The 25,380-nt window shown below is 48.3% G+C and overlaps 2 protein-coding genes across 2 annotated transcripts; both read right to left on the bottom strand.

The window, feature by feature from the left end:
* Positions 1-22,424: 22,424 nt before the first annotated feature.
* On the bottom strand, positions 22,425-23,491 carry LOC128725618 (uncharacterized). The gene is made up of 2 exons (XM_053819377.1): positions 23,044-23,491; positions 22,425-22,940 (listed from the first exon to the last, which is right to left on the bottom strand). Exons 1-2 carry the CDS (start codon positions 23,489-23,491, stop codon positions 22,492-22,494), a joined length of 897 nt encoding a protein of 298 aa, XP_053675352.1. The 3' UTR covers positions 22,425-22,491.
* Positions 23,492-24,218: 727 nt separating this feature from the next.
* Positions 24,219-25,130, bottom strand: LOC128727881 (uncharacterized). The gene is made up of 2 exons (XM_053821833.1): positions 24,746-25,130; positions 24,219-24,658 (listed from the first exon to the last, which is right to left on the bottom strand). The coding sequence occupies exons 1-2, from the start codon at positions 25,128-25,130 to the stop codon at positions 24,219-24,221; spliced, it is 825 nt and encodes a 274-aa protein (XP_053677808.1).
* Positions 25,131-25,380: the final 250 nt, after the last annotated feature.

Here is a 25,380-nt window from a genome sequence, read left to right as displayed (position 1 = left end):
TTCGCTCACCAGCCCCCACTGGAACCGAGCGTTAAGAGTCACAATATTTAACCTCAACTGGTGCGCGAGGTTCCGCTAATTGGCGGTAATTGAAATAATGGAATAAATTTGATTGTTCATTGCAAGCGGCCAACAGGCGTGCTTCGAGTGTGATGTATCTCGCTATCCGCTGTGGTCTTGGTCGAAGATTCGCGTGATTCACAGCAGCACCGAACGAGAAATGCACTTCCGCTGCGGAGTTTCTTAGAAGTGGTTAGAAAAGGCCCGACTAACGAGATCAAGTGCGTTGGATGAGTTGGGCGAATGGACAGTTTTCTATTTTAATGACACATCACACCGACCGAGTTGGGGATAAACCATGATCTGAGTGAGGCATGTTTTCTCTCAGTTGTGTGTTTACCGCTACACAAACGCACAATAACCGGATTCAGTCTAGGGGGTTGTCCATTCATCCATAAACAACCCCTTAAAGCTTCCCCTTTAGCATCGTCATTAGGTGGGATTTGATTGGATTTGTGCGCAGTGGCGAGTGGCGAAGGCCAATGTGACACGGTACAGAATGAAACAGTATTTGTTCATTTGATTGGAACAAGAATAGCACACTTAAATGATGTGAAAATCCGCCACATAAGCTGCAATCGGTTGTTGAGTATTGAACTCGATTACATAAACACCAACTCGGGTGAAGCGTAAGGACGCAATGCCATTAAATCAATCATTTAATAATCGTTTGATCTGCATCTTAATCACCCGGAAATTCCCCACGAAAAGCAACGATTGCATCGCGTCACCGATGTCACCTTTCTGCGGGATCTTTTTCTCCCTTCGATCCTTGCGACGAACGTGCACGTGTCCTGATTTGTATTCATCGCTTGTTTGACGCCGTTCTGCGTTTATTGCAAAACACAACACGTTCCGGGTTGGTGGCCCTCGAGTGGTTCCGCACTTCCTGACCCAGTCGAGCATCGGTTCCCGCACTCTCTTACCCATCATTGTTTCACCCTTCGCTTCGGCTGGCGTTCGCTTTGTTTTTGCTGCTTCCGTTTTCCGCCAATCAGCCCACCCAAGCTGCTGCTGTTTTTTTCGTTCGTTCGTTCGTTCGTTCGCTCGTTCCGTACGCGTGTCAGTTGTACCGCCATCATCGGCGGTGGTCTGAAAATCGATGCGTTTTTACCCCATTTGCGAGCGCACGCACGATTCACACTTGTCACCCTCCCGAGGGTTGTATCTTTCGTCCCACACACACTCTCCGATCCTGTGATCACCCGCCAACGAGGGCTTTGTTTTTCCGTGATCCACGATCCGCCTTTGTGCAGAGACGGGGAGTAATATTTATGTTGCAATTTTTTTGTTATTTTTCGGCTCGAGCAGCGTGCGGCTCGTGCCATAGCTGCGGGTGGCCAAGGGTGTGAAAGGGGTGGCCACATCCGGAAGGGATAGAAATCCACCATCGGTCCCCGAAGTCTTCACGCTTCGGACTGATGCAGGCTTAATGATAACAAGCAGCTGAACCGGGCTTCACATCCACGCACGTGCTTATCGGCTTGTTTAACCAACAAGCACAGCGATTGATTCGTGTCTTTTTTTTTTCGGGACGTTGTTTCGTTCCCCTTTTGGAGGAGGAAGAGTACGGTCGGTTGGCTGATCCTTCTGAAGGGGAAGTGTCGGAACACACAGCTTCGCGCTGCATCATTACGACGAATGGCAACATAAACGACTCACTTAAGGACGCCGCTTATCAGTCTGTGCCGCCGCACGATCAATGGGTTCGAAATTCGCTCAAGCATGTCCTGCAGCGGGTTCGTTTTCGTTACGTGCTAAGTAGCGCAAAAACATCAGCTTTCCAGTACTTCCCAAAAATCCTACCAACCAGGACCAAACAGTGCTGTTCAAAGTGCATAAAGCATGTGTGATAAAGGTGGCACGTTTGTAACAGATAATCGAATAATAAATGATGATATCCTTTGACGATGTCCTTTTTTAAGAGCCGCTGTTAAACATACAATTTTCGAATGCGTATATGATCAGTTGGGTGCTTGTTTTCGTGCATCACTGTACCGGGAAAGCAGTTCCGGACGACCGGGACGTTTGCGTTAATTGAGCATTATTAAGCCTAACGACGTCTCAACCGACCATTACGACTTACCGAAGGGCCGAGGGTGGGCGAAAAACCAACCAACGGGGGTGCCTCTGCAAGTGCCGTTAATGGCGCTGGAGCATAATGCGACCCGCAGCAAAAGTGTGGCATAATTAACTCCTTCGGTCACGCGCACGTCCCGCGAAAGGGTGTTGATGAATTTCGTTTCGAGATTTTTATCATCCAACACCCATTAGCACCACGGTTTTCGGAGGCGTGCGGATGAGCGATTTCTGGACTTTCTTTTCCCGGAATCGATTCCCCTTTTGGTTGGTGTGATTGCGTGCCATGTGACGACAGTCGTTCGAAGCCTACCGATGTACGAAAAATCGAACCTCAATCGATTGCCTCCTGTGCTGGATGGGTACGATTTTTTTTAGCTTTGAAATTTGACCACGCATGAGGTCGCTTGCCGGTGGTTCGAATTTTACGCAACCAACCAACGCCACCATCCGGTGGGTGACATGTTCGGTCACTTTCACTTCTGGGAAAGGTAATCATGCTTAAGAAAAGGCGAGCAGAAGCGATCCCTTTTTAAAGCGAACCCATTTCGGTTCGTTAGATCGCGAGACGCTGGTAAGGACATGCGTTCGCGTGACAGAAGCACGACCGTGTCGAAACACGAGTAGGACAAAGTAAACACAAACCTAACTCTTCTCAGCCGCGTTGGCTGGAAAGTGTGTTATATTTTTACGAGCCAAACGCGGCAAGTGTACCAATTTTTCATCATCCAAACCGGGTGCCGGATGAGTAATTTATCGACAAATTTATGTGCATCGCTTTCGTGGAAAGCCACGATCGTCAATAGGAACAAGAGGTTCAGGCGTCTGTGGAATCGGTGAGATGTTAATTTATGACTCTCGGTTTGGCATAATCTGTTAAGCCAGTGAGTAAGGAAGCCTCAAATGTGAATGAAACGAGCTGGCAGCCGTACGAATCCAGTATTAATTTTAATTGCACTTCTGCACTTTCCATTCATAAGATCCACGATCTTGTGGAGTGCCAAGGCACGATCACGTGGTCTTGGTTGAATGAATGAATGCGACAACCCTCACGCAAGCTCCCACCACCTCTGGAGTCTCGCTGACCCTGCCGGTCAATTGGGTGGACGGGAAGTTGAGAAGTCAACCGAGTTATCACATCGTAAATGCGATCAATTCGCCACGTTCGTCGCCAGTGTTGGGGTCCGTTTTTGTTGCACGTTGTGCGTTGTCTGTTTGTCTTACGCAAATCTTTCCTTTGCCGCTGTGCCCATTCATGGGGAGAGACCTTTTTCAGAGTGCCTTCTTTACTTGTTCGCACCATATTCCGAGCGCTGAAGATACTCACGTAGGGGGGCTAGACCTTCCTGCAATAGTTTCTTATTAATCTCAATTAAAAGCAATTGTGCCCAGGCAGCCTGGCAGTCTCTCGACATCTTCAGACCTCAGCACAAGCAGCAAATAGTATTAAGCGACACTTGTGTGCCACAAATCGAGCCGGAATGGCGTTCAACGCGAATGTGGCACGTTCGATGTGATGTAATTCAATTGAACCGGAACAGATTAATTAATGCCGCAACGGTTTGGTGAGTCGTCGTAGACCGCCTGTCGGGTTGGTCCTTCCACGACCCAGCTACTGAAAGGGCGAGATTTCGCCACACTGAAGACCGGAAAGGCTAGTTTGATTGTTTTGGCAATTGTTTGCGAGCGAAAGCATGAAAGCGTTAACAGGGTGATGTGTATTTTTCTCGCAAAGAAAGACCTGCCGGTGGCCACAGTAACCGTGGGAGTTGCGAGTTGTTAATTGAAAATCAATCCTCAGGTCGGCCAGTCGTGTAATAATAATCCTTCAGAGCAGATTGTTTTCTGGGACGTGTTTCCTTTCTAATCCTTACATCCTTCCTTCCGATTTTCGGTTCCGGTAGGTTGTTGTTTTTTTTTCCTTCTTTCATCCTACGGCAGATGGACTTTTTGTGACTCAGTTCGTCGGCAGGATCGCTTCACCCTTCGCCATACATGCAAATATTAGCAAAGCAGAAGCAGATATTCTTGTCAGATCCTTTTTTCTTCTTGTTTAGCTGTTTACTTACCGAATAATGGAACCGCTAAACGAGTTCATTTGTTACATTGCTAGGTTTTGGTGATGGAAAATAAATAGTCGACCTGCCTGTCCAGAGCTAATGGAATGAAAATACTCGATTCATTTAAATAGCAGGGTCGCTCTGAAGGCAGGTGCGACCTGCTTTGAATGGGTATTATTTGATAAGAAACGCACCTGAGACAACATGGCCGTAGCAAGTATTTTCATCACCGGGACGCGTGGTTTTTCGTCTCGATGGGCGTAAGCAATTAAGCTTCGCTATTTGTTGTCTGTCTAGTGGAAGGTTTTCGCGAACATGGTGCACAATAAAACGATAAAAAAATTGCCATCTTTTGCTTTAAGCCTTGGGAAGCGTTCAGTCATGCGGAAAACGGATAGGAATGGGGACGAATTTTACAATTTCACAACCATCCTGGCGCACTTTCTTCGCACTGAACTCGCATCCGGTTTGGCAAGGACACACGTCATTATTATTCTGACATGCTGTGCGCGTTGCCATGCCAACCAAAGCAAGGCTCATGATGAATCCAAGTGACAAACGTCAAACGACTTAATTTTTTGTAAGCTGAAAGGCATTTCCTCCTAACAGCCGCAGATAGCCTTATCCCGGGCTGACTCGGTTGTCAAACGACCTTTGTGAGGTTAGATTTATGACACTTTATATTGCAGCCCTTTGCAATTTGCATGCAATTGAGAGGAATCGTAAAAGCATTAACGCATTTTAATGATGCTAATGGAGAAAATCCACACGCTAGCTCAACTGGTCCTTCAAACGAAACACGCGTTTGTTTCAGCTTTAAAGCCGTATGTGGTAAAGCAAAAACCTGTTGATTTTCGATCGCCTCTGCAAGGATCCAGCACTAAGGGCGAATGCCCGTAACGAGACAATTTTCTTCGTATCGAATTCGGACCATCGCTTGATTGGTCGCGCAGGGACACTAAATTATCGCATCCGATCCGATCCGGGGCGCTTCTTGTGAGCGTAAATGTGTTGGTTAAACTTGTTTCCAATGGGGGTCGGATTTCGGACGTGTATCCTTGCCCGGAACGAGCAGCGTGTGATTGCCTTTCTTCCCCAGAAGGTGAAGCAAAAGAAATGTGTGCTCGATGCTCCAACTCTAATAGCGTGTCATGTTTTCTCCCAAATGCAACAGGGCGAGCTGGTCACGGGGCGAAAGCCGCTACAACTGGCCAGCCTCGTAACGAGTACAACCAGACGGAGATATTAATTACACATTCGCTTCTGTTCACGAGGGACATTTGAGCCGGCCAAGGACTTCTGCTGGCGCGGAAGCACCATTTCCACGAACCAGATTGTCGCTGGGATGGAAATTCGAGACGATCGTGACAAATGTGGTGCTCGAGGGAAAAACCGGGCCTCGCGCGATTTGTGATCCTAGACAACGTTCGAACCTTTCGTCCACCGGCGATTCCAATGAGCATCAACAGGACCGCACGTCAGGTCAAAACAGAGGCCCTTGATTGGGACGGTATGTCCGCCTAAGGATGCTCCCGGCGCGAGCCAACACTCCGACCGCATTCCAAGGATACGACGACGTCTCAAGTCATGTTTCTGCGAGTTTGTACCGCAATCCTGTGGAAGAAATTCCCCCGGGAAGCTCGCTGTTTTGCTGTTATTTTCTTGTCCCGTTGCTTTCTAGGTTGTGGAGTTGAATTTCTTATTTCACGCCTCGGTGAGCTAGAAACCAAATGTCCTTGTTGGTGATGCGCTACCGCAAGATAGCTCGACCGTCTCGATTCTTGCTGACCCGTGACTCATGAGGTTGTGATCAAAGAAGGACTCCCGCCAACAAGATTTGTAGAGATCGATGGTTATGGAAATGTGTATGAGTCCTTTACCCAAACATGTGCAGAGTTGTGAGTTATGAGCTCAATTTAACGCATCTAAGATGAAACATTGCTGCCGCTAATGAAAGTTCTCAAATTGTAGCATAACTCCTCAAAGAACCACAAAAACCGTTAACCGTTATGCCTGCAACATTGAACCGAACATTAGGCAACAAGCATCATCGCATTGGCTATCCCAATTGGAGCCCAATTGTTCTAATTAACCGGCCGCTCGTTGATCATCCATTAGCCGCTGACAGTAAGATTCATGCTAACAAGAATGTGGAACCGCAAACACTTTAAAACCCAACCCATGCATCGGGATGACTTGCGATCTTCCGCCCGGGATCGGGGGAAAACAAATACCTACTCGAAGAAGGTCCCTGCGAAGCTATCGGACAGCCCTAGCACTCGATGCCAGCAGAACTGACTCCTTAAATGCGGCGCCCTCATGGTTCATGGATTGGCAGAGGATCGCACGCAGAGGACCTGCATGAGGGCGACTCAACGCGCGCAAGATTTTCGACCACATCAATATGAATTAAAGTACAATAATAACAAACCAAACAACGCTTCACGGCTTCGGCCAAACAAATGACCATTCCCCGGCACAGAGTTCGTCCTCTCATCGGCAACTCTGGAGGCTAACCGAGGCCGACTTTCTTGTCGAAGCTGGCCACAACGGAGCATCAATTACTTCCGAGTGGTGGTAATGATGCGGGTTCATTAGCGAGCCGGACCCAGCGTGGTGTTTATTTTTCCAATTACATTTATTGTTCCTGTGGCTGGGATGGGTGAAAAAAAAGCGTGAGGGAACTGAAGCCTAAAGCAGGCATCTTGATCCTCGAGAAAGCGTCACACACACACACACACACCCCTTTCACTCGGAGATGGTCGCGCAGTGGAATCGAATTACGGATTTTTAATTGAGTTCAGCCCTCGAGATGCTTCCCGCTTGCTCTCATCCCAAGCCTTTAACGGCTCAGCTAAAGGATCACACAGGCCCGCCACACAGCGTCCAGTGACCGTGATTCTGCTGGCCAGCATGTGCGATTCGGTCTGGCCCTGATTGCTGGCGCGGTCGTTATTTGATATCGTAAGCGCCAACGCTAACCGAGAAAGGATTCTCTCATCCAATCGGGGTTCCTTTGGCTGCGAGTTCCCAGCGCTAGTGAGCCTTTGGCGCCATGACACCCGCGTGGCATCCGATCTCACGGTAATGAAGTGCGATGAAAGCGATCGTAAAATCGCTCGATTCTTGAATGGAAGTTGATTTCCTAGCGCCACGAGCTCGCGAGCATTCGGTGACAAGCATCGCCTGTAAAGCACGGGACGTTTTATTATAAACTAATAGAGCATAAATCGAAACTCCAGTTCGGGTTTCTTCCCCACACTTGGTGGGGACTTTTAACGGCCCAATTATTCCGTCCCATTTGCGTCACATTTAACGAGCGTGAGGTTTCGGCTTTCGGTGGGTGCAGAAAACCGTCCCTCCCCACGGGCGGCCCGAGCATAGGAAAAACGAGTGCGGGACTCATCAACAAACAGTCGTGGCAATATTTTCTCCACCTCGAAATCGGTGCCCATGTGTGCGGACTCATAAATCGCGCCGCTGGATCAGCTCAAACGTGCCGCCGCGAGGTGTCAGCTGATCAAAGATCGAGCTCGATCGTAGCCCTAAGAAGTTGGGTTTCCTTTGAGGTTTGTCTGGGAAAACGGCGCGGGCTCTGGCAAGCGGTCGGTCCCACTCCTCGCCTCTTGAGGGTGGATTTTGATTTGTGAACAACATTGGTAAACAGATCGCCCGAGGGGCTGATAAACACAAACTGTGGCAGCCGAAGACGCTGGTTTGATGTAATCATTAGGAGAAGTTCAAATACACCTTCCGGTGTGGTGGTTGATTCTGCGGATCAAATTTCACCCCAAGCGAAGTTTGATTATTTTGCTAGCGTTTTTTTGCACCCTTTTAAGGATCAGAGACTCCTTGGGGTCGCATCGTCAAGTGTATGCTTCTGAAGGTGCTTCATTTGAGAGAAAAAAAAAACCGTCCTCCCTTCACAAACGCTTACATAAACAAATCGAGACATAACACGATGCTCATGAATCAAACCTGAAACAAACTGCTGGTTTGCTGCTGGTTCGAACACACAATCGCGTTCATTGATTATTTTCCCAAGCCGCGTACCGGTTTGATATTGGCCAGACGTTAGACCCCGACGAAGGTTTATTTGAAAACCATCCCGAGATTGATTGCTTCAAGTGGTTGCGTTCGGGAGTAACGTACACAAGGAATCATCTCGAGGGTTTCTTTGACTTTCGCTTCCCCCGAGCAGCTACAGTACCCCAAGGAACGGTGGTCGTTCGAATCGAGAATCGGTTTGGGGATAATAAAATTATTTCGTACGAAACGAAATTTTCCCACATTTTCACAAGCTTTTGTGGGATTTTTATTTCTCTCTTTCGACCCGGCTCGATAGACCCTCCCGGCTCGTTAATAGTGATACAGTTTTAATTAATTTATTGCCCGAGGCTCACTTAAAGCAGAACGATCGGAGGGTGCTGGGTCCGTTAAACTAGCATAAAGAAAAGTCAATCGCAGGAAAAAGTGCCCCATTCTCTAGCATTCGTAAACCGTCAGTTCGACGGGTTTGATTTTTTTACAAGCTCATAATTCATCCCAACACCGTCCAGGATTCTTCCCCAGGAACAAGGCAGACAGCACGACGACGTTCGCGCGAGAACGCCTGAAATAGGCCAAATGCCACTCGACGCAGCAGCAGCACTTGTTCTGGCGCGTTCCCAGAACGGCATCCTTGGATGAGAAAGTTGTTCGACACGCTGGTTTTTTCTTCATCTTCATTTCGCCTTAGCCCTAGCTCAACCCACGCCAGACAGAGTGGCTCCCATAGAAACGGGCCTTGTTACGCTCGAATGGTTTATGATCGCGAAACACGACTCCGCTCGCTGTGGAAAGGATTCCCAGGAAGCGAAGGATTGAGCGTGTTCGGAACAAATTTCGGTGTCATTTTAAAGCATTGTGGTGACGTGTTACATATTCGTTCGCCCTCGCTAGCCAACCGCAGTGGTAATGGTGTACACATGTTTTAATGATGCTCTTCAATAACATTCAATTTAAGTGAACGTTAATGGCGTTTTAGCGCCAGATAACCACAAACGATCGCTGTTCATCTACCCTCAGCAAGGCTGGGCTAGCAATTTACGCTTGTCACCTACTAACGAGACTTCAATTCCATCACACGTGCTCGGGGGCGCTCTAGCCGCATCGCCCACCCAAAAAGAGCTAGAAAACTACGAGAGCCCTCCGATCGAAAGCCACCAAAGTGGCAACAGTACGCAACTAATTAACATCCAATTAACACCATCGTAAACAATTTGATAAATGAAGCAAAAGATGTGTGCCCGAATGTGTGTGAGGGCAAAGAGGGATAGCGCGAGAGAGAGAGAGAGACCCACGACCAAATGGACGTCCCCAAAACGGGTCTGTCTTGGCGCGTGGCTAAACGAGTCATCCCCCTGGTCGGACGATGATAAACCATATTTATGTTATTGTACTCCCCAAAACTGCTCGAGCCGGTCCGTGGGCGAACGAGAAGCGAGACGTACGTGTACGAAAATAATTAACTTCTTCCTTCGAGTGGGCCTCCGGGGGTTTTCCCGGGCGTGATCCCCCTTTTCAAGAAGCGACCATAGGCGGGAGAACGCTTCACAGATGTCTTTTCCTTATTAGCTTTCATAAAACTATAAATAAGTTTAATCGGTTGTTTTACAGCACTCTTACATCTCGGCTCGTCCGGATCGTCCGGGTTGTGGCTCGTAATCCACTCCGCTCGCATTTAGCCACCGGCATTTTGGGGGTTCGTGAAGTGAAACCCAGCCAGAACAAGCCAAAAGCCGCTTGTTGTACCCTTTATTCAATTTCTGATTATTGACTGCTGGCGAGCAGTCTTTGGGTTTTGGGACTGCTTACCGCCAAGCGGTCGCCTTGGATGTGGGAATGCCCTCAGGAAAGGGCACTTTTCCCACTTCAGTGCAAGGAAGGTCTTCATACGAGCGCTATCTACGAGCGGGAATCTTAATTTGTGTATTCTCACAGCGGGCACGATGACATCCTCCGGAGAGGATGATCCCGGCGAGCTGTGGATGTAATTACTCGGTGCCGGGTGGGAAAAGTTTCTTCCGGGCTTTTGTGGGCCCTCAAACGAATAAGACGGCAATGAGCCGGTTTCGTAAGTGAGATGCACCAATTGAGGTCAATGAGATGTAGGGGCGATAGTGTCAGCCGAGTTGGTTGAATTAATTGTGGGAAGACGTTTGTTTTAGGGACGATCTTTTTTTTTTGGATTCACGTTGGAAGTCTACACGGACGTCAGACTCGTTTAAATCGTAGACCTTAAGAAGGAGGAGATCCTTTAAACAGCTTTAACGAGTGGCCTAGTTTTAGCACCTGTACGGCTTTGCAGGATCCTCTCCACAGGATGCTTAACACGTGTAGGCTGCTTCTAACACCCCATAACGAGCGGTAAATGGAGCAATACACAACTTAATTTACTCCCATAACCCATCGCAAAAAAGGGCCACAAAAGAAACCAAATGGGACATTTATCCCTTGCAGCCTTGCAGAAAGGAAACAGCTCGTCTTCGCCGCTTCGACAACATTCGCCCAGTGTAATCGATCCGCTGTCAATCCGGTCGTTTGGTGAAACAATTCCACCCGTCACCACCGAATCCCATTGTCCTGATGGCCCCCCGAGGGTGCACGTGTTGCAATGGGGTGGAGAACGGCCGGCAGGGTGGCTAAATTTGCTGACATTTGGAAACAACCTCACGGGCGAGTCCTTTAACAATCGTTAAAGAACAATAGACACGGTTCGGTTCGTTCCTCGTTCTGTCCTGTTTTCCTCGTATCCCTTGCTTCCCTTGGGTTGGTTGATTGTTTTACTTTTCCGCATGCATTTTTTTTGTTTGTCCGTGTGTTGTTTTTGCGTTCATACCCGACTTCCTCCTTCGCTCAAGCCCACGGTAAAAATTGTGCACTCAATTGTGGTGGTGATGATGGGCACATCATGGATCGGAACGGTTGTCCTTTTTGGCCGGGATGTTTGCCATCGGGACGCTTTGTGTGATTCTCGTTTGGCCTTTTCACCGGTGGTGGTTTTCGAGCTTGAGCCAAACAAATAATGCTCCCACCTGCGAGCCGCTTACTGCTGCAGCTTCATTTGCACGTCGTTTCGAGGGCGAGAGACGCATTTAGTTGGAATTAGGGCCCCGGAATCATCAGGCCAATTGTGTCGTTCGCTTCCTCTAGAACCAGTGGCACCTTCTCGTGCTGGCAGGAGGCGTGCAGCTTGTACACCGGCAGGTTCGGACGGTAGATCAGCATCTTGCCAGCGTGTGTTCCTTGGCTGGCCAGGACGACACCAGGAGCATTCCTGTGGAGTCGCCGGGACGCTTGTTCTGTTCCTATTTTGGCGAACTTAGCAGGCGCTGGCGTGAGTTTGCCGAAAAGGCCCAAAAATGGATCGTAGTAGCCGGCGATAGTAGCAGACGGGTGTGTGCCAAGAAAGCAGCTTGTTTGACGTTTGCGATGCTTGTGTGCCGTTGTTTGACGTTTGTGTTTTCCAGCAGTGCGGCATTTTCTCGAAACACACATGTCTTGAAAGCCATCGTCCGCAAGGACATCAAAGGTCCGGGGATTCAGTTTTAAAAACAAATCAGAGAGAGAGAGAGAGAGAGAGAGAGAAAGAGGCTCGCCGCATAGGGCATAAGTTAATGATTTTCTTTTCAGGACTCCCCGCGGGACGCGGTTCTCTTTGAGTTTAATAGAGTCCTTGCTGGGGTTGGCCAGTCCATACGATGAACGCACGCATCTGCAGCACCTTGAGGGTACGACACACTTTTACGATCGCCGATGCACGCCCTAATACGCGATGGTTCTCACACGCACGGTACAAATTAATCGCTTCCTTTACTTTCGAGGCGCCGCCACCAGATGACCGGCAACCCTTTGCAACGGGGTTTTCCGTTTTGGCTCGTTAAAATCTCGTAAAACCCATCGAACCCGAAATCGGAATGCGCGAGCGCGTATGTTTGTAACGCCGCTCGTTTAGCTGGTAAAAAGCGTTTTATAGCGCACATTAATGGGAACTAATGTGCGCTCCCATAGTGTAAACGGTCCCGAGGTGGGCTTCGCGATCCAGTACGCAATTGATGAAGCTATCTCGCACCTTTCGGGGAGAGTGCCAAAAGGAGAACGGCCTGAAAAAAAGGCAGCCTCGATCGCAATGGCCCTTAGCGGCGCTTCGTTTTTACCTATCAACGTTTAATTGAGGGCGCTTCTTCGCTCGTTTGATTGTTGCGCCGTTAGTGCGTCGTAGTGGTTTAATTGTGCCGTTCAGTTGCGTTATTATATTCGCTCCCTTCAGGAGACCTCCATAAGACCGAGGCAAAAATCGTAAAAATTAGTAACTGCTTTCTCAGCGCTCAAATATTAAGCACGATCGTTCGCTTTCCTCGCACCGTGCGCGTTAATGCGTGGTTTTTCATAATAATTTCGATGGGAGGAAAACATCGAAGAAAACTGGGGTGTCCCATCGTTGGGTTTATTTGTTTCTTAGTCTCGACGAAATGTCTGTGCCGACGAGCACAAGCAAGGCGCCATCGGTTCCGTTTACGGCGTTACACAGTTACACGATCTAACGATCGTCTTCGCGGGGTGTCTGAGCCGAAATTACATGCGTTTCGAACGTAAATCCATAAGCGAAACAAACATACACGGTCGTCGGTATTTTATTGTGTCGAATTTACAAATTATTACCCCATTGTCAGTCGCGTGTTTTTATCACTCATTGTCATCGTGTCTGCATTTAGCTTTTATTTTCCTTCACAGCTGCTGCCCGAAGGTGATCGTTAACTCGCAGCTTGCACCAATCTGCTCCATTTGTTCAATATTTGCTTTCCATTTGCCAAGCGTGATAACCCGCACGAGCAAAGCATGGCAGAAGATCATTCGATCATTTACACCCATTACACATTACATTGTAATCTCGTCTGGTGATCGCTAACGCGTGCATCATTCGACTCGCACATTGTCGATATTCCTGGAAAGCACTCAATATTTATAAACGGCTCGTTTCCGCGCATGATAAATCATCATTTGAGCGCTCAAAGTCCAGACGATCTCATTTGGCAGCCCGTTTGAAGTCACTATCGTCGAATCCGTATCATCTTGCTCGACAGTTAACACTCAACAGCATCATCACCATCATCATCATCATCATCATCATCATCATCAAGGGCTACAAATATCGACTAAAGGCGAGATTCCTGCACGTTTAAACAAACATCAGAAGCCCGCTCTCGAGACTGGGGCGATATTTTTATTTGTTGTTTCGTACAATTTTGAAATACACACCCACCCACCCACCGCCGACAAGGGTGGTGTCAGTTACAAATGATTTATTTTAACATTCCAATCAAACAAATTACCGCCCCGGAACTGGCGAACTTCGGAACTGGCTGCCCTCGGCGGAAAACCATGGACGGAAGCCGCCCTAGGTGACGATGGGATTGATCCTCCCGGCCTGGTTGGTTGGGGGTTGTCTTGGGTGGAGTTCGGAACCACCCCACCCAGTGGGAGGCTGCTTTCTTCCAGGAAATCGAGTGGCATGTTGAAGGTTAAACAAACAACACCAGCAGCGAAAGAAACCGGTGGCGGCGCACGATCGCAGGGCCATCAAGGGTTTCGCCGGCTTGCTGTGGTTTTTGGGGGATGTTTTTTTTTTTTGCTCCACCGTTATTAATCGTGTTTATTCCGCGTGACAGCAGGTGAGAGAGTGGATTGATTTCATCGACGCGGGGCAACGTTCGTTTGATCTTGTTCCGGGAAAACGGCTCGCAGAGCAGGGCGTAAAAAGAGGAGTTTTTCCACCTCTACGATTGAACGCCGTGTAGGGTTCCGAAATAATGCCAGACCGGGCAACTAACGGGCGTCGAGAAAAGGAAAGTTTTCGAGTTTCCTCCATCCCTAGCTCAAGGAGCGCGTGGTTACATCGAACCGAACAATGGTGAACTGAAAAACTGCACTTGTTCGGATGGAAGTTTGTTTTCCTGCGCCCGTGGAAGCGCTTCCGGTGGAGTGTAGTCGGCGTTTCCACTCCGCCAATATATCCTTCCGCCGGCGGGTATCCCAAAGTGTACCGGAACCCATCGAACGCTTTGAAAACGGACCGGTGCAGTTCGTGCTCAAGAATGTAAATTCCACCCAATCGAAGCACGCGCTAGTCCGGCTAGCGATGCCGGTTTTTCCACCACCGCAAAGTGCCATCGAGGGTGGGTTTCTGTGTGTTTTGTTTTTTTTTTTGGTTTAGTGCCATCCTCTGGTGCGGGTTTGTGCAAGCAGACAAAACCCTCCAATGCCCCAGCGGGTAACAACGCACAGGATACTTTCGCGCCAGAAGTGCAAGCACTCGAGTCGCTTCCGCTGCCTACGGCCGATCGAGCGACGGTGCAGGGCAACATCGAACAAATTTACACGGTGCTCGTGCAGCGGAATTGATGGCCGGGTGAATGGTTTTTTTTGTGTGGGTGGAAATAAAACCTAATCGACCGTGTATGGTGCCCGTATTGTTCTACCACGTGCGCATCGTACGAACGATGCGCACGTGGGGAAATAGCATGTCCTTGAGAATGTGTGCGAGAGCGTGCCACCGTTTAATGCAAACATTATGTTACTTGTGACTGGAAAAGGTTTATTAGAGCGATAAACTAAACATTTGAGCGAAAGGCAGCTGAACTGCGCAAACGCGTACAACTAATTAAACTTGCTGGTGATTGAATGCGCACCGCCTTATGCTTCTTATCACGTCAGTACGACAACGAATTCCACCATCTCAAACACTGGCAGACAAAAAAAACGCTCACGGAAGTAGATCCTTACGAGATTTTTACAGCTTTTTGAAAGCGATGCGTTTCCCCCTGGACGGATGTAGCAAGGAAATCGATATCCTTCTCATGATTGACGGCTGCTGACGATGTTGGTGTTTATTTATGCTTCGGCACATACAGACACACACACACAGAAATGCGGATCGCAGCGCAGGAACTTGTATCGATTGTTGCCCACACTCCGGTCGTGGTTGTTTTCAAAGATGAGACGGCTCAGAAAGAAACAAATCCATTTCAGAAACACTCCACGCCGCCCAGTCGTCTGGCTTGTCATCGGAACGTCAAATGTACGTTCGTCTTGCAAGTAGGCCATGGAAATTCAACCCAGAAACCGGCTCGGCGCAATAATATCCCACGGTACACGAGACACGCGGTGATTATTGATGTTTTGCTAGCTGCGTTCCGGTTTCCCGGGCTGGCAAAGTGGAAACACATTGAACAAAATTAAACGAGCGTCGGAGCCGGTACTCGACGCGCGAAGTGCGCCAAAAAACCACGGTACCGGCTGAAGAGCCTGCCAATATTTTGTCAATTAATTAAACATTTTCCCTGCGGCTGCGGCAACAGACCCCAACCATTATGGATTGTTTTCCACGAGTGGCGGGAAAATTATGAAATAAAAAAATAAAACAACAATAGCGCTCAGTTCAACCGCGAGGATACGTGAGTGCGCCTGTGGCTGCTTTTCGTATGTGTGTATGGTGTTGGGAGAACGGAGTTAATTAATCTATACCAAATCCGCATCAGCAGCGAAAATGAACAATATGCCACCAGTAGCGGAAGGCGAAAGAAAAGTCCCCAGCCGGAAGGCTTCGGGCAACCGACGTTTTGCCATTGTTGTGTTTTTTTCCATCGTCAGGTCTGCATTTTCGCGGTTTTCCAACCCCTCCAAAGCTGACCGGCCATGGAGAGGAAAAAAAATCCCGGTGCGAAACTAACCCGCCGTTGTGGCATTGTGTTGCAGACTCGCGACCCTTCGAATGCCAGCGAGCTATTGATGTGTTTGACTTGGCTTCCTCAAAGAGGCTCAGCGCGAATTAAAAGGCCGTTTGTTTGCGTACAGAGCCCGCGCCCAACGGACCACAAGGATATGGTGCGCAGCCCGCAAACACAATCGATTTGTTATTAATGCGCTTGTTTTCCACCGCATCCGGAACCACGCAGCCCACCGGGACTGGGGTGTATGTTTCGATTGTTTTTCGCCCCACTACGGTGGCACCAAGATGGCCAAGGTATCGTCGACTACGGGGTCAACCCCTCGGGATGGCTTGCAGGGCAGTATGCTTTGCTTTGAAGTCATGTATCGCTGGCACATCCTCGATTGTGCCGTGTTTTTCCGCGATCCGGGGAAAAAAACAAAGTGCATTCAAAATGCGCCCAAACGTGCCACATGGGCATGGGTTGCTTTGATTTCTTTTTCCGCTTTGAATATTTTGCACAATTTTCACCCCGTCATGGCACACTACGTGGTTGGGTTTTAGCGCGCGATTTTATTTGGTTTTTTCAATGCCGTTTCCAACTCACAGGCGACTCTCTGCAGCCGGTACGAGGTGTTGGCCTTTTATTGTTGCCCATTCGGGCCATTTGGTATCCTTTTTTTGTGTTCCTTCACGCTGGCGTTTCCGCAACAATGGTGCAACCCGCTGTCGTGGGTTGAATTTTCTCTAGCTTCGTTACACCCCCAGCAGGGTGGAACCGTGACGAAAAAGCATTCTGTGCTTTCTGGCCAACGATTTGAGGTTGCTCGCCCGAGGACATAGCGGGAAACCGCTTCGAATTCCATTCAAGCCCCCTCCCAGCCGGTCTCGAGGCTGTGAAATTTCACATTTCCCTGCGACGAGCGAGTCCTGCCCAGGCTCCCATTAACCGGACTCCAGCCACGATGTGGCCTCGGATCGATCATTTCTCCGCTGGATGGCTCACGGAAAAGCTTAAACTGATAATGGGCAATCCGTCTCGGCTGAGGTGCTAATAAATATGTCACGACGTCACCCCCGACCGATGTCCGATCCCCACCGGGAGGACATTCGGGGACCATTCCGAGACTGACTGGCCATCCCGCCAGGACGCCATCATGCTTTTATCGATTTACGAACGAAAACAAACCATTAGCAAGGCAGATCACGACGACGGAAGAGGTCGGCCATTCGAGTTTCGTCCTTGACCGTGCGTTCGAAGGATCCTTGCTCGAAGCGATGACGATTATTGGTGCCATAAACTGGTCGAAGGATAAAAAAAGAGAGCGCTGCAATGAATTTGCTACATCGCACATTGCTGGCCGTCGTCCTTCAAGGACCTTTTGGTACGTCCTTTGCCTGGAGTCATTTGCTGGGAGAGGGCGTTCGCCTTTCGTTCCTTGTCCGCTTCAACCGGTTGCTGATTTCAGGAACATGCGCGACGCAAGTTAGGAGTGCGTCGGACCTAAATATATCGTAATTCAATAAAAATCTCATACACATTTCGCAAAGCCGTCCGGAAAGTTTGTCGTGGGATAGTTGGTCCTTTTCCGATCGCATACACGCACGCAGCAAAGGAACTGTTTGTCAAGTGAATTGTTTTATGTATTTAGTGGTTTATGAACGTCCCGACACAAGATGCATCGGCATGCGTACGTAGACTGGTTCAGGTGAAAATCGTTGGCTCTTCTTCGAGTGACTACAGGCTCGAAAATGAATGGTAGCATCATAAAAAAAGGATGACGAGTCATATGATTTTACAACGCCAATTGATCCTCTTGCTCTTATTTTGTGCTCTCAGATCTAGAACTGTATCAGGAAGACACAGTTACGTGTAACAAAATGGCAATATTTTAAAACTCTTTAACCCTTTCTCCTATGAATTGAGTTGACATGACGAAGGAAGGCTGTAAAACATTAACCATTTATGTCGCATTTTCTTCACATGACCGGTGATTCCGATTTACTTTCGCTTTTCAAAAAAAAACGGTGAACTTTACGATCCATCCATTTCCAGTACAATAATGGTTCAAAAATGTTCGATTTAATGAGTGAAACAAATGAAAATAAACAAAAACCCATCATAAACGGACGGAATGGAGACGAAAACAAGCGCTTCCTGTTACGGTACATTGCTGCAAAAGTTCCCACTGTTGGAGGATGACAAAAGTTGGTCAAAAAACGGACATTGGTCGTACGAGGGTCGGTCGTTTAGGGAAAGCTTCTTTCGTCGTCGGCAATTAAAATCCGTTCAACTTCTGGGGGAACCCACGTTTCGAAGCTGCCATGGTGTCCTTTGGCAGGATTCGCCACCGGATGCTGGTGATTATTTCGAATCGTTTGGCTTCGCGAATACCTCGGCACACACACACACACACGTACAGGTTGAACGCGTCCAATAGGGCGGCAGGGACATCGTAATTGCTTCAATTGACGCATAAACACGCACCAACCGCCTGCGAATTTGCGCCTGCAAGGACGAACGGCGCAAGTCACGTCCTGCCCAAAAGGACGCTGGTGGTAGCGGGTGGCCCTTACGAAGCAGTTGTCTCTCTCTTTCTCTCTTGTTTTATTGCAGCCCATTTTCCTGATAGCTTTTCCTCCCGAAGCGTCGTGGAAAGAGTTGTTTCCCCATCGCGATCGAACAATATTTACCGTTCACGAGAACGCTGTTTCCTCGCTCCTCGCTACGGCTCCAACCAAGAGCAAGTGAGTGTGTAAGAGAGAGAGAGAGCGAGAGAACGAAAGAAATCGGAAAAGCCATCCGTTCGGTCTCACCCACGCAAGGACGCACACCCACCGGTACCGATAATGATGACGATAGCGCGATGGTGGGTGGAGCTTTTCGATGGCTAAATAAAATTCGCTCTCTCCACTCACCACTTCCGGCCATGTCCGTTCTCTGTGGGGGAGATAAAAAAACTCGCAAAAAAACGCCCAGCGGGGTGTAGGCGAAGCCGAGAGGAGCCGTTCTGTTTCCCAACACTCACAGCAGCGTTTTAGAAAACAGTTTTCTAGCGCAGTATCAACAGAGGCAGCACACTTTGTGCGGTTCGCAACAATGGACGAGAAGCGTTGGGGCTTGGTGGTTAAAATTATCGCTGTTTTATTTAATGCTCATAACCCAGTTCCTGTTTCAAGAGCATCGTTGCCATATTGGTGAATCCCAATCGAATATTATCCCATTGTGTCCTTCGACAATCAATCATTAACAGCATTTTGTAGCATATTTCCACGAAACAAAGTCCCATCACTTGCGAGAACGAGTCCTTTCGATCATCACTCATTCAGGATATCAGAATATTCGTTCACTTTTCGCATTCGCTCTTACCACAGCACGCTGTTCCCACAAAACTGCTCGTTATGCACAATTTGTCCCCATCCTTGCTCCAAGACTCGAAGCTGCTACGTGACCTACTGGTTGGCCGCGCGTGAAGGACATTTAATGAGGACGTGGTAGCTCGACACAACCCTCACCACCCTCGGAGCCATGTTGTTGTTATGCTCAATGTTAGCACAAACTGTTTCCTAACTGTCTGCCAACACTCTCCGGTACGGTTTCTTTCACCATTTCCCGGCGATCCTTAATGGTGTGCTGGCGTTCTGACAAGTCAGCGCAATTTTCTCTCGCACAAGCAGAGACAGCGTGTGAGAGCATAGAAAAAGAAAAGGAAAAACCCCGTCACTGCTGCCGCTCGGTTCGCCCAAGGCACTAACATTGTGATTGTGGTCGTGTTCGGTTTTTCCGCGTCTGTCCGTAACGACCGTTCAGAAGGACACTTGTTAAATGGAGATATTTCTTCCGATCAGCATCTTCCGCCCACTCGGTGGTTCGCGAGTCGCGGTGTCGATTTCAACTCGTGTTCGATCACCGACGTCGCGACGAAAAGGGCGTAGGGCTTGAAACCGGGGACAATGCAGCACAAAGTCGTCTACCAGCTAGGGTGAGGAGTGCCATAAACACGTACAATGTGTCCTGCTGATCGCATTTCGAACCATTAGATGCATTCAGCAATGGGATGCAGCGTCGAATCGCATTCGAATGCATTCGTTCCGGTCGTCATTTTTCTTTGCATTTCATGTCTCCCTTCGCAAAACGATGCTGGTTTTTAGTCAAAAAAAGGTATCGGACGGTATCCATGGCAACCAATTCGGAGAGGTCCTAGTAACCTTTCGATACGGCGAGCTACGTGCAATTTACAACTCCATGGCCTGCTCTAGAAATAAAACCCCACGAAGAGTCTCATAATCAAGAGCTCTGACATTGTGAGTAATGTTTGTAAATCACACCAATTCTCTTGGCACAATAAATTGCACCCGCTATTGGGCATGTGAGAATTGTTGCCCAGAGTAAAACTCCACAGGAACGTGGAAATGCACTGCACTACCAGTTGCCCCGGGGTGGCTTTGGGATTAACGAATATATTGCCACCTTATGCAACTTGTCAACGCGCCCAAAGATCCTAATTATGACAAGGATTACGAACGTACCACGTCGGCAAGGGATGGTCGCTTTCACTGCGCCGATCCTCGCTCACCGAAAAGCCCTGCGCAACTCGTAAACCAGCGTAAACGGTGGGCATAAACTTCAGCCACTCAACCGCGCGGAGATAAAACATAAATAGCCATTTGTTTTTTCCCGTCTGGGTGCGCCGTCAGCACGTCTGAGCCCGGGGATTACGAAGATTGGTTGGAAAATATTTGGAAAATTTGTTGGCCCAATAGCCGAGCCAAGCTAGGGCCGCGGAAAAAAAACCCCTCGTAAAGGAAACCCCCCCATTTCCGGAAGGACGGGTCCCGTCCTAGCGATAAAGTCGTCAGCGCTGGCGGCCGAGGATTAGTCGTTGACGAGTCGCATATGTTCGCGTGTGGCAGAGGGCTCGTGGTTTGCAGGGCGTGATTTACGGAGTCATGGGAAAACGGTGTCTTACAGCGGGCAGTTCTGGGCTGGCAAGAATCGACGATGCTACCGGAGACAGTATAAGGTGGGAAGTGAATCCATGGTTATATGGTCTATGGTTATAAAACATCGCAGCAAGCGATCATTCTCTCCTAGCAACACCTTCGTCGGAGTGGATTCAGCGTGATGCCTTGGGAATAGAACCACGAATGCCCCACTTTATCGACTCAGGGCATTCCTTTGCTTTTGTTAACAGTTCTTCGACACCGACTGCTAAATCACTCGACCACATTTTGCCTCGCACGTCACACCGTGCTTCACACTGAGCTAATAGGTTCATCTTCACCGCCTAAATGGCATTAGAAGTTTTAGGTCTTAAGTCGGTAACCTCCTGACGACGACGATGACGACGACAGTACCGTTCAAAGTGGCTCTCGGCGAAAAAGGACCCCAAATGGGATCATCGCTCGCATCGTCCCAAAAAGGCGGCCGTTCAATGTTATGCTGCACTTTGAAGACTCTCCGATCCTCGCTCCTTCGAAGCCTTTTAGTCACCTGTACGGCCTTGGTCCTTGTCCAGGCGGCTTATCGCCAAAGAATCGAGCCTTGCCCCAGCTCGAGCGAAAGTATTTAAATATTTTGATCTCATTAAAATTAAAGAGCCTCGTTTAACCATCCCTTCGGGGTATTGTGCGACTCCGAGGTACGGCGAGGCACCTTAGCTTGAGATCGCCCGAATTTGACCGTTCGAGACCCGGCGAGCGATTAAGCTGTTTGTTCTTCATTAAGTTCTTAAGCGAAAATCCTTTAACCTCATTGCAGTCGGCAGGACGAATCCACCTGCCCGGGTCGGACGAAGCTTAGACGGTTTTGAGATTCTTGCCGGCAAACGGGTCGCGATCCACGGGGCTAAGAAAACCGTTCCAGCCGCTGTAACATAAGCCCCCAGGAAGGCATTCAGTGGGCAAACGCTTGGGCTTCAGCGAAAAGAAAAAGGATTAACAGTGCCGCAAGTGTAAAGGCAAAAGGCGCAAAGTGCATTAGGACACCGAGGGTCCTGATGGGATTGATTTTTGAGACAAGAAAGAGGCACGAAAGCCGAAGCAGGCCCATTTTTTTTTGTTCAGGAGCAAACACTCACAAACTTCGAATCGCGATCGATGGATGTGATACGTTTCATCAGGATGTTGCTGATGCATTTCAACAACTCATCGCTACAATCGGCCATTCATTCTTTCATTCAAAAAAAAAACAATCTCTCTACCATTCAATCAGCGGAAGAAAAATTACGGCCTCTTGTGAATGGGAACATTTCCACTGTGAGTGTTTCATGCAAACGATCCGCCATGGTAGTCTGTTTCTACACGCGATCGATCAGTTCCCTCTTGGTTCATAAACCCTGATAAGGACGCTTCCGTTGATTCACCGTTCTGCCCGGAATTTCCAATCAACCACACAAACAAAGCACGCACCCGTGTTGAGGTTAGGTGGTAACATTTATTACAACATTTATCAGCACTCAGAGGGCAAAGGTGGTCTTCATTGGTAAAAACAACAACAAAAAAACAGGGATCTAAATATGAGTCACGAGCAAACGCGCCAGCTTAAGCCCACGCTTCGATATCGTTCGACGTGTCCTCGTTTTGGTAGAAATCGAGATCAGTGATCGGACGTTCGGGCAGTGCTTTGGCCAGCTTTAGCACCTTCAGTTTGTCGATGATCGTGGCCACCGCGAAACCGATATCGTCGGTAACGTAGAACGCATCAACCAGCGTCCCATTCCAGGCGATTTCTGGCAGCATCTCGCTGAGCGTGTCGAACGTGAACTGGTACAGCTGCTTCGCGTCCAAACGGGTCTGTGTTTCGGCACTCAGCAGAAGTTGCTTCGTTTGGTTTTGGTCGGCATAGCACTGATCGTACACCTCCAGGAGGATGTCTTCCAGCAGCTTTATCTCTGGGTTTGGTTTCGTATCAGTGACCGGTGGGATGCTGGTCACGGCTGATTCGGACGGCTTGTCCACTTTGCTGATTTCACCCATAAGTATGCGGCTCTCTGAGGTAACGGGACGGAACAGACATTGAAGCTTCATTACAAATGGCCCCTGGGAGGGAACGTAATGGTGGCCTCTTCGTGACGCAGCCTTTGGTAAACTCACCCGAGACGTAGAATTCGTTCGATCGAGAAACACGTGCTTCGCCGTTGGTCTTTTTCACGATCACGTTATAAAACACGTGATCTCGACTGCGAATGATCGCGTCCTCGCTTTGCAGAATGAACTTTCCGTACGTCACCTTCGTTGTGTTGAGGCAGATGTCGCAGCTTATCCGAGATGCCACTTCTTCGCTCGAGTCAGCTTGGGTGTTGTCTTGGTTGATGAATATCTCGATTCCGAACATCTCGATGCCAGGACGGTATGGGTACCAAATCATGACACCTTTGGGATGGTAGATTTCGATGTTAACGTTTTTCGGCCGGTGATGGCTCCGTTTCGAGCTTCCGGAACGGTGCCTTCTGGCGTCGACCTGCTCCAGCAGACAAGACGCCAAAATGAGGCCCACGATCGCGAGCGTAACGAACAGGTGCTGGTTACGGTTTTCAGACATCTTGACGGTTTGCAACGATCACTACGAATGACGATCTAGAACCAAGCGTCGATCGAACTTTTGTTCGCCGGTGTGTTGTAGAGATGGCCTATCCTTCTTTATCAGCACAATTGCTGATAAGGGTGTTTGTAGTAGCAAACTCTACTACCACTCGTTGTGGTGGTGATGGCTTCTGGTTGAGTGAATTTATGCCCCCCAGTTTAATAGTTCAAGAGATCTAATCAACATTTCAATTGTAGCACAAGGCGCGCTCGGAATCAAACAGAATTATCTCTCAATGCAAGCTGTGGTGCATGGCATTGTACGATGCTTGTGAATGTAAGGATGAATTGGAACCTTCTGCGCTGCTCAATGCCTCTGAATATGAATTATTCAAACACAGATTAGACATTTATAATATATTTTTCAAAGTTAGATGTAAAACCATCTACAAATGATCTTCAAACGATATTATCCTTACAATTATCCTTTTTTGCTCAGTGTTCGTAATTTCAGGTTTATATACCCACCAATAGGTGGCGCTAACTGTTACCCTCTCGAGCAAGCGCCATCTGTCGGTGGTACTGCAATACCATGTTACGAACACTGGGCGTAATGGTACGAATTTGCCCAAATTACCACAATGCACCACTGGTGCATAACAGTTAACGTTATTTCTATTAAAACCATCAACAGTTTCTATCGTATTTATAATGTATTTTATTACCCCCAATTGTTGATGTTTAGTCTAGTAATCATCATAAAAACTATCATCTGTATCATACGACGAGCGATTTAAGCGATCGTAATCGACTATCTTGTTAGCGGCGTCGGTCCCGCGGATTAAGTGTAGAACTTTTTTCTTCATTAATGCACTCTGGGCGTCGAACACAAGCATTCCTTTCGAATGGTACGCGTTGCTTAACATATTGCCCCAGTTCAGTGTCGGAACTAGCGTATTAAGGCGTTCGAGAAGATATGGTATCATTTTGGAAGAATTCTCAACATTCTCGTCTGTTGTGACGGCAAGAAAATTTGTAATATCTGATCGCTTGCAACCATCAATGATGTCGTTGATCAATTCTTCCAACAGCATTTTGTTTGCTAATGCGTCTGGTTGATTTCTTGCCAACGTCGGGAGAGGCGCTTTCGTATCGGATTTAACTGCAGGTACGAATTTCAAACGATCTCCTGCATTTTCGATGTCAAAGAGAAAAAGGCACATCATTAGATGGTTATTTTTACAAAGTATTCCAACCCAACCGGTTCACTTACCTGAAACCGTAAATTCACAACTAAACAGCCGTGGAGGTCCATAGCGATAACGCTCGATGACTGAGTACTGGAATCTGTCTCCCGGAAGAACAACGATCGAAGAATGATCAATCACTAATTGGTTACTTTTTCCATAGTTGATCGTAGCATTTGCGCAAATGTCACACGCTAAACGTTCGTTGTGCTGTTGATTCACGTACACCGCTATCTCAAACGAAAGCAGGTTTTCCCTAGCTCGCTGTGACACCGTTAACCCGCGGGGACGAAAGATTTGAATTTTCTTGTTGAACTGCTTGCAAATCCTGTCACGAGTAGCATTGCCACGTTGACCACACACGGTGGCCACAAGGATGAAAATTAGGCAGGCGATGAGTGTTTGCCGCATGTTGCGATTAATCTACGAAACGGTACGTATTTAAAGGATTCCAAGTTGCAACTGATGATTCGAATGGAATGGATTTGATCAACCCATGGTAACTGATAAGAAAGAAAAACGCACACAAAAGGACGCTCGAGTAAAGCGGTATTTGTATGGCGTCACTTCATGCTTCTAAAGATTCAAGAAATCGATTCGGAAGAGCACTACCAATGAAACGCCACTCGCACATTAGTAGCTTGTTTTTAAATCATTTTTT

The sequence above is a fragment of the Anopheles nili genome, chromosome 3 (assembly GCF_943737925.1).
Source record: "Anopheles nili chromosome 3, idAnoNiliSN_F5_01, whole genome shotgun sequence".
Classification (NCBI taxonomy): domain Eukaryota; kingdom Metazoa; phylum Arthropoda; class Insecta; order Diptera; family Culicidae; genus Anopheles; species Anopheles nili.
This window is presented reverse-complemented; position numbering and strand designations above follow the sequence as displayed.

Coding starts and splice junctions, on each gene's coding strand:
- LOC128727881 (XM_053821833.1), bottom strand. CDS start 25,130: ATGCGGCAAACACTCATCGCCTGCCTAATTTTCATCCTTGTGGCCACC. Junction 24,659..24,745: donor TTGTGAATTTACGGTTTCAG/GTAAGTGAACCG, acceptor AAAATGCAGGAG/ATCGTTTGAAATTCGTACCT.
- LOC128725618 (XM_053819377.1), bottom strand. CDS start 23,491: ATGTCTGAAAACCGTAACCAGCACCTGTTCGTTACGCTCGCGATCGTG. Junction 22,941..23,043: donor GAACGAATTCTACGTCTCGG/GTGAGTTTACCA, acceptor CCGTTACCTCAG/AGAGCCGCATACTTATGGGT.